The sequence below is a fragment of the Pleurodeles waltl genome, chromosome 3_1, assembly GCF_031143425.1.
Source record: "Pleurodeles waltl isolate 20211129_DDA chromosome 3_1, aPleWal1.hap1.20221129, whole genome shotgun sequence".
Classification (NCBI taxonomy): domain Eukaryota; kingdom Metazoa; phylum Chordata; class Amphibia; order Caudata; family Salamandridae; genus Pleurodeles; species Pleurodeles waltl.
In genome coordinates, this window is record NC_090440.1 from 1915981087 (window position 1) to 1916000862 (window position 19776).

At 41.9% G+C, this 19776-nt stretch overlaps 1 protein-coding gene across 4 annotated transcripts in view; it reads left to right on the forward strand.

The window, feature by feature from the left end:
• Nucleotides 1-19776, forward strand: part of WDR81 (WD repeat domain 81) — an 82128-nt gene that overhangs the window by 42122 nt on the left and 20230 nt on the right. For all 4 annotated transcript variants that reach the window (XM_069226123.1, XM_069226126.1, XM_069226124.1 and 1 more), the window contains one exon: nucleotides 10469-10634. In XM_069226123.1, the coding sequence (XP_069082224.1) occupies nucleotides 10469-10634 (166 nt within the window). The remainder of the gene's footprint in view (nucleotides 1-10468; nucleotides 10635-19776) is intronic.

The window sequence follows — 19776 nt, forward strand, 5'->3', positions numbered from 1 at the left end:
TCCTCGGTCTCGTGACTCGAAAAGACTTCTTCGAAGAAAAACAACTTGTAACACTCCGAGCCCAACACTAGATGACAGGATAATGCACAGCATGTGAATCTGCAGCGTCTCATGCCACGAACAGATGTACACTGGGTAAGTGACATTTTCCATATATATAATCTACATATACATGTGTTCGATGGCATGTGTAGCTGCAGATAGACATGCTATGCATCTAGTGTTGGGCTCGGAGTGTTACAAGTTGTTTTTCTTCGAAGAAGTCTTTTCGGAGTCACGGGATCGAATGACTCGTCCTCGCGGTTCCATTGCGCATGGGCATCGACTCCATTGATAGATTGTTTTCTTTCTGCAGTTGGGTTCGGACGTGTTTCCTCTCGCTCCGAGATTTTGATTCTGAAAACCACAGAAAACCTTCTTATTTGTCGGTATTGTTTCGATCACATTTCCCATCTAGCATCGAACCGGTAGTACCGTCGGAACATTGAATTTTCCACCCTTCGGGGCGCGTGTGCCTGACTCAGGCCTGTTCGGGCCTGCCGCCTGATGGATCGGACTCCATTTTAATTCTGCCCTCAGTGCCACGCGAAGTACCCCTATACAGACCAGCATCTGGTTTGTAATTTGTGCCTTTCTGCAGACCATCGGGAGGAAGATTGTGAGGCCTGATGATCATTTTGATCAAAGAAGACCCTCCGAGATCGCAGAGCACGAAGACTCAAAATGGCGTCAAAGCAGTAAACATCTCGACGTTATGGAAGAAGAGCAGGCGCAGACAGCAGTCTCCATCCGAGGCTCCGACTCCGAACAAGAGTCTGAAGACGACAGACCCATCACAGCTGGACAGTATGTGAGTACGTCTGCCCCTACACCCCTGCACAATAAAACATTTCAAGGCCTTGGGTACACCACTGCCGGAAGGCCATGGTTCGGCCTGAAAAAAGACTGTTGGCGACCAAAAGTCGAGTAAATCTGTTAAAGGCACCTTTTCGGACTCCAGTAAAAAAGCCCATTCAGTCGAAAATTCGGCAGTCTGCTTCGGAGCCGAGACCTTCGACTACCTTTTTGGGGCCAAAAAAGCTACACACTTCGGAGCCGAAAAAATCCTCATATAGAGAGGAACAAGGACTTCTCAAAAAATTAAGACAGATAACAAAACCAATCATGGAATCTCATAAGACTTCTGAGGAAGAGCCTGAGATTGAACCAATGCTACAAGTTATGGATGAGAGACAGTCCAGAATCCATATTCATAAGGAGACAGGAAGAATCATCACTGCACCTCCTTTTAAAAACAAAAATAAAAGCTGGCTTTCAAAGAGGCACTAGACTCTGTACAGCCACCAGCCAAGGTGCAAAAACAAAAGGAGAAGCCACTACCTCTCCATACTTCTCCTCAATCTCCACAGCTCTTTCTCACCTCAGAATAGCCCACCACCACTGCCTTCTCCAACACATTATTTATATCCACAGGGAGGTACGGCAGACCCATGGGATCTCTATGACCTTGATCCCATTCCGGACAATGACCCACACATTTACCAATCAAAACCTTCTCCTTCAGAAGACACCACTGCATACACCCAAGTAATATCTAGGGCAGCAGCTTATTCTGGAGTAACCATGCACTCTGAGCCATTGGAAGAAGATTTTTTATTTAATACTCTATCTTCTACACACTCCAGGTACCAGTGTCTCCCAATGTTACCAAGAATGGTTAAACACGCGGACCAAATTTTTAGAGAGCCTGTAAAAGCTAGGATTATCACCCCTAGAATTGATAAGAAGTATAAGCCTGCACCTTCTGACCCAGATTACATAACTCACCAGATCCCTCCTGACTCAGTAGTAGTCAGTGCAGCAAGAAAGAGGGCAAATAGCCAGTCTTCAGGAGAAGCACCACCTCCTGATAAGGAGAGCAGAAAATGTGACGCAGCAGGAAAAAGAGTTGCTACACAAGCAGCAAATCAGTGGAGAATTGCAAATTCTCAGGCACTTCTAGCCAGGTATGATAGGGCCCATTGGGATGAAATGCAAGATATTACACAGCATCTCCCAAAAGAGCACAGCAGGTAGTTGAAGAGGGACGAGCAATTAGCAATAATCATATAAGATCTGCCCTCAGTGCTGCTGATACAGCTGCAAGAAGTGTAAACACTGCCATCACAATCAGAAGACATGCATGGCTGCGCTCCTCTGGTTTTAGTCCAGAAATGCAACAGGCAGTACTTAATATGCCTTTTGACAAAAAGCACCTCTTTGGCCCAGAAGTAGATACCACTATTGAAAAATGGAGGAAGGACTCTGATACTGCGAAAGCGATGGGCGCTTTATACACCACCCCATATAGAGGCTCCTTTCACAGACCACAGTTTCGAGGAGGTTTTAAGCCACAATCCTCAGAAGCTTTCACCTCCCAAACAAAGCAAGGACAACAAACCCATTATCGAGGTAGGTTTAGAGGATCCTATACAGGTCAATACTTCAGAAATTGAGGTAAAATCCAAACCTCTAAACAAACAGCAACACAACCTAAACAGTGACTTCCTTCCCTCTCTTCCACTCCACACATCTCCTGCGGGGGAAGACAAAAGCAATTCCACTCTCATTGGCAAAATATCACCACAGACAATTGGGTATTATCAATTATCCGCAGTGTCTATTGCCTGGAATTAATCTCCACCCCTCCAAACATCCCACCACAATATCACAAATTGTCTCCAGAACATACAGTTCTGTTGCAACAAGAGGTACGATCTCTACTATTAAAACAAGCAATAGAATTAGTTCTCAAAAAGTAACAGGAGTACACTCACTATACTTCCTGATTCCCAAAAAAGACGGCACCCTCAGGCCCATCTTGGACCTCAGACCCCTCAATCTATACATCCTGTCAGAGCACTTTCACATGGTAACTCTGCAAGATGTTATTTCACTACTACAAAAACAAGATTACATGACTGCTCTAGATCTCAAAGATGCGTATTTCCACATACCCATCCATCCATCTCACAGAAAATACCTCAGGTTTGTCATAGCAGGAAAACACTATCAGTTCAAGGTGTTGCCATTTGGCAACAGCCCCAAGAGTGTTCACAAAGTGTCTAGCAGTAGAATCAGCCTATTTAAGGAGACAACACATCCATGTCATTTCCATATCTAGACGATTGGCTAATAAAATCAAGCAATCTTATACAATGCCAACAACACACTTGTTACGTGATAGAAACCTTGCATACCCTAGGGGTTCACTCTAAACTACCAAAAGTAACCCCTTCAACCAGCACAGGTAAAACCTTACCTAGGTGCCATCCTAAATACTCAACTAGTCCTAGCTTATCCAAATATACAAAGGATACAAGCTTTCCAAAATCTCATACCAGTCATACAGCCAAATCAACAATACACTGTAAGATTTATCATGAAGATTTCAGGAGTGATGGCATCTTGCATAGCAATAGTCCCACATACAAGACTAAACATGAGGCCCTTACAACAGTGCCTTTCACAACAATGGTCACAAGCACACGGTCAACTTCAAGATCTAGTGTTGATGGACCACCAAACATATATGTCCCTTCAATGATGGAATCGCTACAATCTAACGAAGTGGCGGTTATTTCAAGACCCTGTGCCTCAGACCATAATCACAACAGATGCATCAATGATTGGTTGAGGAGCTCACCTAAACAATCAGACCATTGGAGGGCAATGGGATGTCAGACAGAAACAGCTACACATAAACCACCTAAAAGCGTTTCAACCTCTGCTCAAACAGAAGAATTTTCTCATAAAAACAGACATGACAACCCTGTATTACCTCAACAAACAGGGCGGAACACGTTCATCTGAGCTATCCCTTTTAGCCCAAACAATTTGGAAATGGACAATTCACAATCAAATTCATTTAATAGCACAATGTATTCCAGGAATAGACAATCAGCTGGCAGATCTCCTAAGCAGAAATCACAAACAACTACTGAATGGGAGATTCACTCTCAAGTACTTCAAAAGTACTCTCACGAGTGGGGATTACCAGACATAGTTCTATTCGCAATGAGCCAAAATGCAAAATGTCAAAACTTCGCATCCAGACACCCACATCTCCTATCTAAGGGCAATGCTCTATGGATCAACTGGTCAGGGATATGTGTTTACGCTTTTCCCTCTCTCCCCCTCCTTCCATGTCTGGTCAGCAAATTACGTCAAACATCACTCACCATGATACTCATAGCACCAACCTGGGCAAGCCAGCACTAGTACACAACATTCTTGGATCTGTCTGTAGTACCCCATTCCAGACTCCCAAACAGACCAGACTTGTTAACACAAAACAAAGGTCAAATCAGGCATCCAAACCCCAATGCTCTCTAGTCTAATCTAGTGATTTGGCTCCAGAAGTCATAGAATTTGGCTACTTAAAACTTCCACCAGAATGTATGGAAGTAATTAAACAAGCACGTAACCCTACTACTAGACAATGCTACGCAAACAAGTGGAAAAGACTTGTCTACTACTGTCAATCTAAAAACTGATCTACTTACAGCATCTATACAAGATATTGTATGCTATTTACTTCATTTGCAAAAATCAAATTAGGCTTTCTCATCCATCAAGATACACCTTACTGCAATATATGCATACTTACAGACTATTCAGCATACTTCTCTATCCAGAGTTCCTGTTATTAAAGCCTTCATGGAAGGATTAAAACGCATCATTCCACCCAGAACACCACCTGTTCCATCATGGAATTTAAATATTGTACTTACCAGACTCATGGGACCACCTTTTGAACACATGCACTCTTGTCAAATTCATTTTTAACATGGAAGGTCGCTTTCCTTGTAGCCATTACTTCTTTAAGAAGAGTTAGTAAAATACAAGCATTCACTCTTGAAGAACCTTTTTTCCAAGTGCATAAGCATAAAGTTGTACTTACAACAAAACCCAAATTTCTACCAAAAGTAGTCTCCTTTTCACATCAACCAAACAGTGGAATTGCCAGTCTTCTTTCCACAGCCAGACTCTGTGGCAGAAAGAGCCCTTCATACCCTAGATCTCAAAAGAGTTCTTATGTAATACGTAGCCAGAATTAAACATTTTAGGAAAACAAAGCAACTTTTTGTTGCTTTCCAACAACCACATACAGGCAATCCTATATCAGAACAAGGTTTAGCAAGATGGATTGATAGATGCATACAAACATGCTATATAAAAAGCAAAAAGACAACTGTTGATCACTCCTAGATCATATTCCACAGGGAAGAAAGGTGCGTCTAAGGAAATATACCCATGGTTGAATTATGTAAAGCAGCCACATGGTCAACTCCCCATACATTTACAAAACACTACTGTGTAGATGTTTTCTCACAGCAACAAGCCACTGTAGGCCCGGTTCTCTTAAGGACATTATTTCAAACAACTTCAACTCCTACATGCTGGCCACCGCTTTTGGGAGGACTAACTGCTTTTCAGTCTATGCATAGCATGTGAATCTGCAGCTACACATGCCATTGAACGGAAAATTTCACTTACCCAATGTACATCTGTTTGTGGCATGTAGTGCTGCAGATTCACATGTACCCTCCCTCCTCCCCGGAAGCCTGTAGTCGTTGCAGTTTTTCAAATTTGTACATATATACACATTTACATTTGCGTGGACATCTCATTCTATTTTTATACTCTGTCACTCCTTCCTTCACCCTCTGCGGGAAAACAATCTAACAATGGAGTCGATTGTTTTCTTTCCGCCGTCGGGTTCGGACGTGTTTCCTCTCACTCTGAGATTTCGATTTGGAAAACTTTTTAAAACTTTCTCTTTCGTGGTATTGTATCGATCGCATTATTCATCTTCTATCAAAATAGCAGTACAGTCGGGAAACAACTTTCTTCGCCCTTCGGGGTGCGCACGCCCAACTCGGGCCTGTTCGGGCCGACCGCGTGGAGAACCTCATGGATTGGACCCCATTCGGATTCTGCCCTTGGTGACACGCAAAATACCCATACACAGAGCACCATCTGGTTTGCAACCTCTGCCTTTCCCCAGACCATCGGGAGGAAAACTGCTAGGCCTGTCGATCGTTCCGATCGAAAAAGACAGTGAGGGACAGAAGAGCAAGAAGGCTGGTAATGGCATCGAAGACTGGAGAACATTTAGACGTAACAGAGGAAGAACAAATGCAGACAGCAGTCTCGATCCTAGATACAGAGTCGGAGCAGGAATCCGAAGAAGACAGACCCATCACAGCCGCCCAGCATGTGAGTACGTCTGCCCCTGCATCCCCACATAAAAAAAAAAAAACAGAAGGCCTTGGGTACGCCACTGCCGGAAGTCCATGGTACGGACCAAAAAAAGACTGTCAGTGACTGACCCTCGAGTCCTGCACCGAAAAAGGCCACCCCTCCGAAGACTTCGGAGTCGACAAAAAGCTCCATTTCAGACTCCAGTAGACAACAGTTTTCGGAGTTGAAAATAAGAAACTGTTTTGGAGCCGAGACCTTAGTCATCATTTTTGATCCCCAAAAAACATCACATTTCGGAGCCTTAAAAGACAGGATATACAGAAGAACACAGACTTTCAAAAAGAGTAAGAGAAAGCCATAAAACCTCTGAGGAGGAGTCAGAGATTGAACCAATCCTTCAAATTATGGATGAAAAACAGTCCAAGATACACATCCATAAAGAAACAGGGAGAATCATCACAGCACCTCCTTTAAAAACAAAGAGAAAGCTGGCATTTCAGGAGGAATTGGACACTGCGCAGCCCCCAGCTAAAGTGTCAAAGCAGAAAGAGAAGCCAGCACCTCTTCAGTCTTCTCCTCCTCATTCTCCACACCTACCTACCTCTCCTCAGATAAGTCCTACACCAGTGCATTCTCCAACGCATTCTTTTGACTCACAACAAGACAATGTTGATCCATGGGATCTTTACGACCCTGATGCCATCCCAAGCAACGACCCAGACAGCCACCCCCCTAAACCATCTCCACCTGAAGATACAACAGTATATAAACAGGTGATAGCTAGGGCTGCAGCCTATCATGGGGTTACAATGCACACAGAACCACTAGAGGAAGATTTTTTTTATTCAATACATTAGGTGCCTCCTAATGCTATCAGGCATGGTAAAGCATGCAGACCAAATTTTTAATGAGCCTGTAAATGCAAGAATTATAACACCTATAATAGAGAAAAAGTACAAACATCACCTATCAGGTGCCATCTGATTCAGTAGTGGTTACTGCTGTCAGGAAAAGAGCAAATAGTCAGTCCACAGGAGATGCACCCCCTCCTGATAAGGAAAACAGAAGATTTGATGCTGCGGGAAAGTGGATTGCGTCCCAAGCAGCAAACCAATGGAGAATAACAAATTCCCATGCACTATTTGCTCGTTACGATAGAGCCTATTGGGACGAGATGTAGGATATAATACAGCATCTCCCCAAAGAGCACCAAAAAGGGCTCAACAGGTGGTAGAGGAAGGGCAAGCTATCACTAATAACCAAATAAGATCTGCCCTTGATGCAGCAGATACAGCTGCAAGGAGTGTAAACACAGCAGTCACTATTCATAAACATGCATGGCTGAGATCCTCTGGTTTCAAACCAGAAATACAACAGGCTGTGTTAAACATGCCCTTTGATTTAAAAAAAATATATATATATATTTTTGGGGCAGAAGTAGACTCACCAATAGAAACACTAAGAAAAGACTCAGACACAGCCAAGGGAATGGGAGCATGCTATTCTACACCATATAGAGGGTCATTTCGTAAAACTCAGTTTTGAGGAGGTTTCAGACCACATCTGTCATAGGCATCATTCTCCCAAACAAAACCAACTTACCAAACCCAGTACCAACGAACGTGGTTTTAGAGGCACATATACAGGACAATACTCTAGACATGGAGGTAAATTCCAAACTTCTAAACAATCAGCAACACAGCCAAAACAGTGACTTCCCTCACTCCCTTCCACTCCACTACTCTCCTGTGCGGGGGAAGACTACAGCAGTTCGACACACATTGTCAAAATATCACCACAGACAACTGAGTGTTATCAATTATCCGGCAATGGTTATTGCCTGGAATTGATAAACACTCCTCCAAATGTTCCACCAGGGTTTCACTTGTTAACCCCAGAACATACAGTCCTGTTCAAAAAGAGCTCCAATCTCTACTACTCAAACAAGCAATAGAGTTAGTTCCACAGTCTCAGCTAGGAACAGGAGTTTATTTACTATACTTTCTAATTCCCAAAAAAGATGGCACCCTCAGGCCAATATTAGACCTCCGGTCCCTCAATTTTTACATCCTATCAGAACATTTTCACATGGTAACTACAGAATGTTATCCCACTTCTAAAAAAAAAACAAGATTTTATGACAGCCTTAGACCTCAAAGATGCGTATTTCCACATACCCATCCATCCTGCTCGCAGAAAATACCTCAAGTTTGTTGTTCAAGGAAAACACTACCAGTTCAAAATGTTACCCTTTGGAATAACAACAGCTCCAAGGGTATTCACAAAGTGCTTAGCAGTAGTAGCATCCTACCTAAGAACACAACATATACATGTCTTTCCATATCTAGACGATTGGCTAATAAAATCAAGCAGTCGTCCACAACGCCAAAATCATACACGTTATGTAGTAGAAACATTACACACACACTAGGTTTCTCTATAAACTACCAAAAGTCACACCTTCAACCAGCACAAGTACAATCGTATTTGGGTGCAATCCTAAATACTCAACGAGCTCTAGCGAGTCCAAATAGACAAAGGACAGAAGCTTTCAAAAAATCTAATTCCACAAATACAACCAAATCAACAATATACTGTAAGATTTGTCATGAAAATCCTAAGAATGATGGTGTCTTGCATTGCAATTGTTCCACACGCAAGATTATACGTGCGGCCCTTGCACAACAATGGTCCCAGGCACACCGTCAACTCCAAGATCTAGTGTTGATAGACTGCAAAACATATATGTCCCTTCAGTGGTGGAATTGCACAGATTTAATCAAAGGACGGTCATTTCAAGACCCTGTGCCTCAGACCATAATTACAACAGATGCATCAATGATTGGTTGGGGAGCTCACCTAAACAATCACAACATTCAAGGACAATGAGATTTAAAACAGAAACAGCTACACATAAACCTCTTGGAGTTATTACCTGTGTTTCTGGCGCTCAAAGCCTTTCAACCTCTTCTCACACAGAAGAATTTTCTTATCAAAACAGACAACCTGACAACCATGTATTATCTCAACAAACAGGGAGGGACACATTCATCCCAACTGTCCCTTCTAGCCCCAAACATTTGGAAATGGGCAATCCACAACCAAATTCATCTATTAGCGCAGTACATCCCAGGGATAGGCAATCAGTTGGCAGATATCCTCAGCAGAAATCACCAACAAACTCACGAATGGGAATTCATCCTCAAGTTTTCTTGATGGAGCATGAAATAGAAGCATTTTGATTACCTGGTAAACTGATTTGAGTAAAACCGTGCTTTTAGTACTGTCTGTACAGAAAAGTTGGAGATAGACTTGTGAAATATGCACTGTCCTTTGAAATAAGTTTAAGGCAGGTTAATGGGATTTGAGTTCTCTAATGGTTCTCCTGAAGGTGTTTAGCTTCTGGGAGTACTAAAGAGGAGGTGCAATGGGCTTGTTGGATTTTATTTTGGAGACGGCGTGATTATCGACAATGGACTCGTATTGTTGCGAGGGAGATATATATATCATCAAGGAAGATATCAAGAGGGTGTGAATGATCATTGGTGCATTATGTTCTATGATGATGTGGTGCTTGGTATGAAGAAGCGGATAGAATGCCTTTATAGGGACTGTGGAAGTGAGTTAGTTGGTGGTGCACGGCCAAGATGACTTGTGGATGACGAGGATTTTGCCACCAAATTTCTGAGGCAATCAAAGTGATATATAGCATAGCCATGTAGTATGAGGAATTTAAGGATGAGTGAATTAACGGGTGAACCATGTATCTGGGATGTGGAAAGTATTGTTTAATCAGATCACTGGTGTCTCAGTGTGTAGAACTGGGAGATCTGTGGTCGATTCTCCATTGGTAGGCCTGAAAAGGAAAAAGGGTGAGACTCCAGCAGGGAGGGGTGAGGTCCCCTAACTAGAGCACCACATCACTCCAGACACTGAGAGTAATCACCTCTAAGGAAGAACGACAATTGCCGTGTTTACATGATCTTTGGATGATTGAGAGGGGGTGGAGGTGTGGGTGTGTGTGTGCGTCCGTCCGTCCACCAGTCTGTGGAAATGCAATCATGAGTGTGATCTTTAACTCAAAGATGGGATAGTGAATTTTAGTGTCTCATTGAGCTTTGACATGAAAGTGAATGGTAACTTTAGCTTAGCTTCAGAAGTGAGTTCACTCTTATAGCTCATTCTTTGGTTCTATCTGACATTTTTTTCCTTTCATTGACAGGGCATAAAGGCAAGAGCCGTTGGCTATTCTGAACCGACGCTGGTGGAAGTGAAATCCGTGGACGAAGGTGTCCTTCTTGTTGACCTGGCCGTGCTGGAAGAGCTGGAGAAAGTATACAACATGGAAATGGCCCATGCTACCTATATCCCCTTCAGCTGTCTCATAGGTACAAAACGATTCTCTCCATGTGCAGCAGCGCTAGAGGTGAAGGGTGAACATAAAACAGTCAAGGGTGTTGGAGAATTTGTGATTACTTTTGAAAAGATAGAGTCCCAAGTTAGTTGAAAAGGTGGCATTTATATCAGGTCTAGTGGGAGGAGTGCATTAACATGATGTGCTAATTGGGCGTAAATGGTTTTGGTTCTTACTAAAAAAAGGGTATAAAACTCTCACCCCTCTAAGGGGATTGCTTCAGCTGGTTTTTGCACCTCACCCCACTGTGTAAGACGGCCCGGCGGTGGGTGCCACCAAGTTGGGAGTTTTTTTCTTTGTGTTATTGTTGCTGGTTCTTTCTTCCTGAGACGTTCCTCATCAAGAGGCTACATTCATAGGGTGACTGATATTCTCTATTTTATTTATTTTTTGCACCGTCTAGTTCAAAGGGGACCTGACCAGCTAAATTGCCTGAGGTAGATCAGTATCTTACTTTATTTTGTGTCTGCTTTCAGTAAATTAAAACAAAAGGGTCGTTTGTGACCCTTCATGTCTTGTATGTTGACATTATTCTTACCTATCCAGTCAGTTGCCGCTCTTCATGACTGGATGGTCTCTTTCTCCTACTATCCCTTTGACTACCTATCTTGGGTGGTGTCTCGGTCCAAGAAGTTGAAGTGCGGTGTGTGATAAAAATTGACTAGTTTGTACTTTTCTCTATTGTGTAGAGGCAAGAGACTCTGCTCTTACAGAACCTGCTCTAGTACCTGTACAAAGTTCATGAGCAGAACATTATATCCTTTAAGTTGTGGAATAATAACTACGTAATTGCAGATCAATTCACTGAGAAAACTGCAACTTCGAATTGCTATGAGCACAGTGGCCCACTACTTTATTGAGTATGAAGGCAAACACGTGGCTTCATGTGGGCGTAACTGTTTTTATTAAACAACGGTTACAGGGACTTTATAGTTAGTCTTTGTTCCCAGACTTTCACAGCATGCAATGTTTGCAAGATTTCTTCATGTGTGTTTTGGTCGTTTATTGGCCACACAAGGACTATGTTTAACATTTATCACATCATGGGAAAATGGCTTTTTAATAAAGGACCTGTTAGAGCATGTGTATTGCTATGGTTATAAAAATGAGGAAAACAGCATCGGCAAAGCCAGTCAGATGTGCCTTTGGAAAGACCTATTGCTTTGTCAGTGTATTTTAGCCATGTTGTACAGCAGCTATACAACATGGCTAAAAATTTGAAAACAAATAAGCTCTACGATATGAGCAGCGCATGCTGTGTCATGGTGCTATTTTCTTGGTGGGTTGGGGGGCAGGTGGAAGGAGGGCAAGCAACAACTACAGGAGGGGGAAAGCAGAGACACTGCAAGTGCTGTGGGTTGTGATGTCTTTGCCTCCTCCTTCCCTGTGAATTAGCCGCAAATGTGTGACGTCAAGACTGACAAAAGAATGTGTAGCCATGTTGGAAGTAGTCTTATTGCAAAATGACAGCCACGGCTTTTCTTATGTTGGTCGACCCTGAGCTAGGGAGGCATATTGTAAGTTACTTTTACATAATGCACGCCTTTATTTATGTTGCCAGCAGCCTCATAATAGAGACTTGTATCCAGGAGATGTAGATGTCTAGGGTCCGTGTTGTGATACTACTTTTGTTTATATACATATATATATCTATGTAGAAATATATATATTTAGATATATTACTTAGTGGCCGTCGCCACTAGGTAGTTAGGACCTAGTTTCTATAGAAAAAGTTTTTTTTTTTTTTTTTGTTTGTTTGTTTTCTTGCCTATATCTTTGACACCAGTTGAATCTTCACAACATTTTCCAACAAAATTGTACACTCACATGAGCTGCTGTCTGGAAAGTCTTGGGGGTATCTGTTGAGCGGGGGCTGAGAAAAAAGGGGGTCCCAAAACACTTTTTCCCCATTCATTTTTCAATAGGGATTTTAAACAGTGATAGCACCCAAACCACTGGATGTAATTACACCAAATTGGTCACATTTGTAGTTCTTGGTCCAGAAAGCGACCCTTTTTGTTACTTGGTGTAAATCCGTTCAGTAGTTTTTAAGTAATTGAAGAAATAAACAAATTTTTATATATGGGAATGCAAAGGCTCCGCGAACCCTCCCAAGCTCGTGCTGAGATCTGATTGGCTGCCAACACTTCAACAAAGAAGTGTTGGCAGCCATGTTGGGATTTGACTTCAGCCGAGTCCCTCAAAAAAAGTAAAATAAATAAGAAAATGGGCCATGGTAGATACACCCTGACCCTTAAGCTATTGTGTTTGGGTCCCAGAGGGTCCCTCCCCCTCAGGTCTTAAAGAGCATGTATTTTATTTTTGATGCAGATCTGCCAAAAATGTAAACAAAGAAAAAAAAAGTGCAAGCTCCAGCTCTTGTTATGTAAACAGCCCCGGGTGGGCTAGGTCCTGGAGGCAATTAATTTTCTCATGGGGAGGGTGGGGCCCGTCCCCCTCTTCGCAGCCCAGGGGGCTGCCACCTCCCAAGTGCTTTGAATTAATGTGGTGCGGGGCTGATCTGCCCACCAAAAGCCCCAGGGACTGCTACCTCCCTGGGGCTTTGAACTAAAATGATGCGGGCTGCTCAATACTGAAAAGTGATCTCACTCTTCAATTTGTCCAGAAATATTTCATTCTAAACATATCAGTCATCAAAGCCTAAAAAGCTCTCACCCTCCCTCTGTTAAATTCTCTTTTTCAATCTTTCTCCCACTCACACACCCATTCAGACCCTTACGCACCCACTCACAGACCCACTCAGACCCTCACGCACCCACTCACAGACCCACTCAGACTCTCGTGCACCTACTCACAGCCCCACTTAGACCCTCACGCACCCACTCATAGAGCCACACATTCACTAAGACACTAATGCACCCACACTCACACCCAGACAGACACTCTCACAGCCAGTCTTGCCCCCAGATACACCCTCTCACACCTATTCTCACACTCAGAGACCGGCTGTGGACAACTCCCTCCGCACTTGGCTAAGGCCTGTGTGCAGCGTGGGGTTGGATGGTGGTGGGGTGAAGGAGGAGGATGTTAGTAAAAGGGTCACACCAGGCTTTGCGGGCAACTCCTGCCACGCATGTCCAAAGGCCGTACATAATGCAGGATTGGGTGCTTATACGGGGTTGGTCTGCGGCCAACCGCTTCGGCCATGCGCAGCAGTGGTTGGATTAACGTATAGTAATGAAAATTACAATATGTTTAAAAAAAAAACATTGAAATTCACTGAAAAAAAACAAAGGTTACAGAGACTTTATAATTGGGAAATAGAACTTAAAAGAAACCCATAGACATTCACTTAAAAAACAAAGGTTACAGGGACGTTACAGTTAGGTTCACATTTTAAAAGTACCAAACCATAGAAATTCACCTGTTCTAGTTAGTTATCTCAAGTAACTATAACTCGTGCCCTAAGGTAACTATAACTCACACCCTTGCCATGCAGTGCTAATTACCCCCACAAATTACAGCACTCATAACATCTTTGATAACCTCATTGATAATATCAGTGTAATATTTGCATTAAAAGATTTTTTATGAAAAAACTGTGACGGGCGCAAGTTATAGTTACTTTAACTAACTCTTAACAGGTGAATTTCTATGATTTGGTACCTTTAAAATGTGAGCCTAACTCTAACATCCCTGTAACCTTTGGATTTTTTTAAGTGAATTTCTATGTTTGTTTTTGTATTTTATTTCCCTGTATCCTTTGTTTTTTTTTCAGTGGATATAGATATATGTGTGTGTTTGAGAGGGTGGGCCTTACTGAGCCTAGGACGCATGGCTTCTCAGCTTCAGACTTGTTGCTAATAGATCTAGTCTTTCAGACCAGTGGTGTTCATATGTAATTTCTAAATCGATTGCTGTTCCTTCTGAAACAGGACCTTCTTTGATTATGCTGGGGGTTGGTGTTGGGTGGATCTTTCGGTTACGGTCCATGTATATCTTTTTCCAAGTGACCTTGCGAAATGCAGTATGCTGCATCTTTCTAGTGCTACATTTGCCTTGGCTACTGCTTCAGTGTGCTAAAATCCGTATTTTGACTCTTGTTGTCAGCCATAAGTATTTTAAAATTACAAGGGCATCAATTTAAGTAAATGACATGGTCACTGTTGCAATCTGTGTGTGATTGTAATTCCCAATCCCAACTCTAGTCCTTTGGTGCTTTTGGCGATTTCGCAACTGTTGCACGCACGGCATAAACAGTGCCTTGTTATTAAGGATGGATCTCAAAATATTCCTTGTTTTATTGACCAGACTGCTGTGGGTCCTGTATTCACCAGCACATCCATTACGCTTCTCGCTTGAAGGCAAACATTTGGTCTCTAGATGCTTCTGATGCATAGGGTCAGGATTTTCCAATGTTTAAGCACACTCCTTTGCAAATGATTTCACACTAGGGAGACGTGCTCACATAGGTAATTCAGTCCATATGTGGCTTAGCATGATTCCGCAACGCTATCTCTAATACTGATTTTTACCCATTTCCTGACTTGCTATCAAATCTTGTTGAGCTTTTTTGGTCAGAGCTTCAACCTGGTCATGATATATTGTTCAGTATGGAGTAGTTTCTTCTCTTGCTGGAATACTGACCGAAGGGTGGATTGTCTCTTTGTATTTTGGGATGTTACGGTAATGCATTTCAGTCGTATGTTATGGAACACCTATGTCTGTTTGCTCGGTAGGTCGTGTCAGTTCAGGGAAGGCAAACATTTCAAATGAGGATCACGATTGTCAGCTGAGCTTCTGCCTCATCTCCATCCCAGTTCACAGTATTATTCATTTATCCACACCAAATCCGAATTGCTTCCATTAAAACATTCCTGGTGATGTAGATCCATTGGGTTTCAAACTAGTGCACATAGAGATTGGCTAAGCTTGGTCTTGGCACAAAATAAAACAATAAGCTCTGCTGGGCATTTTCCAGAGTCCAAGCAGACGTTAGTTGGATCATAGCGAAGGCATGGAGAAGCAGTCTGAGCACAGGAATAGGCAGCAAAAGTCCTGATAGGGAACAGAAGAACCAGGGGCAAGAAATAAAGAAGAGGCGTTAATGGCAAGGATTTGCAATAAGAGCTCAGGAGGAAAGGAGATGCAGAAGGAGCACAGGAAGCAGAGCACTGCTTCAAAACCACAAGGGAAAAGGAGTTGTAGGAACCGCACTGCACAAGTGAAAATAATCTTCCTCCTCCCTCTTCGGGTCTTGGAAACTGAAAGGCAAGCAGATCGCTGAAGCAAGTACACTGGCTCTTCTTGTTCTTTCCTTACAAGTTTATTTCCAGTTATAATGTACAGACAGAGATACATGTGCTCGCCATCCCCAAACCGGCACAACTCCAACCTTTCATATGAAAACATTCCAATCCCCAGTCACAGCCTGCCCCAACATTCCACTGCCCCTGATGTCATAGCATTCTTCTTTTACATACAAACCAATACATCACTACACATCCCCTTCCCTTAAAAAAAAAAAAAAAAAAAAATATATATATATATAATATGTATATAAATAAATATATATATTTTTATTTAATCACACACAAAATTTTCTAATACCTTAGGTTTTATCAAAACCCTGCCGAAACAACTTTTCTTCACTTCACCACAAGCTACATTTTTATTCTGTTCACGCTCATTCACATTACATTCAAATTCTCCCATATTAATACGAGTCTGGACACCTTCCTGACAGCCCCTAGCTCCCAATTCCCCAATAACTCTAGAATCTTTGTTACCATCAATATCACACTCCAACCACCAATATTTGTTATTATTACCTTCCAGCAAATCATACTGCACAAATTGTTGTTTGCAAGGCTTAGCAATAGCAACGCGACTCATGTGACATACACTGCCATCATCCAAAATGACAGTATTTCTCATCACTTTCTTAATTCTTATAGGCTCTCCAAACTTGCTCTCACCTTTAGCCACTTTCCTTACGGATTTCACTCTCACCCAATCTCCCACATTCAAATGTGCTTCTTTAGTACCATATTTATTATTAAAATATTTCTTGTTCTTTTCTTGTGAACTCTTTATGCACTTTCTTACATGTTCTTTGCTCCAAAGTACTTGTCTGCTTCTTTGCATCCAACCAGGGTTAATCTTCGAAAATGGAATTCTACCTCGCATTATATCAAACGGACTTTGACCTATTGTCTCATGAGGTGTCACTCTATAAGCCCATAACATTTTCCTTAACTCAGAATCTATATTACTTTTGTTTCCATGCTTTGCAATTTGAATGATGCCCTTGAAAATCCTATTTATACGTTCCACTACAGCATTCCCCCTGGGATGATATAAAGCTGTAAACCTTTGTTCAATACCAGTCATTTTAGCAAAAGTTTTAATTTCCTCAGATTTAAATTGAACACCATTGTCCGTCAATAAAATTCTGGGAAATCCTTCCCTCAAAAATATTTCCTCCAAAAAATTAATCACTGCCTTGGTATCAATTTTTTGTAACACAGAAAATTCAATCCACCTTGAAAACAAATCAACTAAAACCACAATAAACTTTGAAGACCCATCATGCCACGTAATAGGACCCATAATGTCTAAAGCAACTTCTTCCCACGGTATATTAGGACAACTTGAAGAAGAAATTGGCGGGTTAAGTGTCTTTTGAGATTTGTCACTATTCTCACACTCCATGCAGTCACGTACATATCTCTCAATTTCTACATCAATTTTTGGCCACCAATAAAGTACTTTAATTCCTCTTTTGGTGCGAGATATTCCTGAATGACCTTCATGTCCAATAGCGATAAGTTTATTTCTAATACCACAGGGGGGAATAATCTTCCCACCTCTACACACAAAATCACCTTCAATACTCAATTCATCTCTCACTTCCCAAAAAGCTCTTAACATATCACTGCTTTTGACTTTCTTGTCATTATACCAGCCGAACATCACTTTGGGTGAGAGTGAACGGCACTTAAAAACAATCTCCCACATTCAAATGTGCTTCTTTAGTACCATATTTATTATTAAAATATTTCTTGTTCTTGTAAAATATAACTCTTTAGATTACTTCTTCAGCAAGACATGTATCTCTGTTATAATAATTTCTGTTAGTTTTCCTTTGTGCCGGATAAACTTCAGCAATGAAGTTGCTAAAAAGTTAAGAATAGTAAAAATAATACCATGTATTTGGTACTAATTAACATTAAAAGGGCGCTGTTCCTGCTCCTATGTAACTTCCAGCGCAAGTACCAGCACGTTCACAAGACATTGTTATTAAGCATTATGTTGTCCAGGCAACCAGTAACCATGCGGGGGTGCACGCGAGGACCGACGCGATGAAAAATCTAACGTTTGAGCAGTACACACGTGCCTCAAACAAAATAAACAAACGGCAACTGTATTAGAGAAAGAGAAAAATAAAAATAAATAAATAATAATAATAAAAAAAACTGCCCTCACTTGCTTAAAATAAGTTGCCTTTAACAAAGCAGGTCCGAAAATAGCTGCTCTCCAATCCTCAGTCTGATGTCTGTAGCGTTGCCTTCCAATACAGTTTTCTTAGTCCAATGCTTGCTGCTTTACGATCCTGCTCGTCACCATGTGAAGTAAGTACACTGGCTCTTCTTGTTCTTTCCTTACAAGTTTATTTCCAGTTATAATGTACAGACAGAGATACATGTGCTCGCCATCCCCAAACCGGCACAACTCCAACCTTTCATATGAAAACATTCCAATCCCCAGTCACAGCCTGCCCCAACATTCCACTGCCCCAACATTCCACTGCCCCTGATGTCATAGCATTCTTCTTTTACATACAAACCAATAAATCACTACAATCGCCCGGACGTCTTGGCATTGTTGTTTTCAGAATATTACATATCCAACATTCCATGACTTAATACTCACAAGCAAGCGGATTGTGGGAAGTGTAGTTCATTCCATCAAGTAGAACATTACAAACCTTTCAGAAAGGTTTAAAAAAGTTTGTAGACAAGATTACTTTTATTATATCGATTTCCAAGCCAAAGTTGACTTCCAGATTGGTCTCTCATTTGCTCTGGAAACCTTCTGTACCAATGTGATCAATGTAACCCTGTGTCTTGCGATTGATCTTTGGAGGTCCCTAACATCACAATGAGTATGAATCCATGCCAGTTCAGCTTTGGAGTGCGTTGCCAAACATCTGACACACAGCTGTGCGAACAGCCCTTGACCTGCATCTTCTTAAGCCTCAAATCACCGTCCCAAGGTGGATTCGGAAGTGGGTCATTTAACATAACATAACATGTGTATTTGTAAAGCGCACGTTCACCCGCAGGCATCTTGGCGCTGAATAACAGATGTTTATTGTTACCCAACTCAATGGTACTCATTTTATCGACCTCAGAATTTTGGATGAAAGGCTGAGTGAACCTGCCGGGATTTGAACCTGTGACCATGAGGTCAAACACAGGCCCCTATAGTGGACGCATTAGTCCACTAAGCCACCAGACCCGGTTTAAACTGATCAATATAAATCAGGGACTGATCACTCAAAACTGTTGTTGTTCTAGTTGTGTTCCCTTTTATAGAGGACGACGGATATGAAAGCAGACACTCCTAATAGACTCTGGTGCTCCACACGTATGAATTCAGTCTTGTAGTTCTGATGTTCTTGTGAGGGTTTTCAATAACTTAGTTTTTCCACGGATAGTTTGTTTCTCTACAGAACCCTTCTCGTGTCTGTAGTTTGCCTCATGATTAGTCCAGCAATTGGGGGTGATTATTCACTCATACCGGTCTTTGCTGATCATGAAATCTTGGTTGCAGGAAAACAAACCTATGTGTATTTTGTTCTTGTAGAAAATAATACACTAGGAGGCAGTTGGAAAAAAATGCACACCTGTCAAGGAAAGCCCTGTGTATTGTGCAGACAAATGAAAACGTTAGGATCCAAATCATATGCTCTCTGAAGTGATTTCTCTTGCAGTTAGGCTAATGTGCAATGGGGATTCGTTCTCAATGTTAAACAAGGCACATCTTGAAAAGATTAGTTTTCAGCTCCTTGTGGACATAAAGATGTTGAGAAGTGAGACAATTCTGTTTCAAGATCTGTGTGTAATATGCAAAGGCTTGTTTTCATTTTT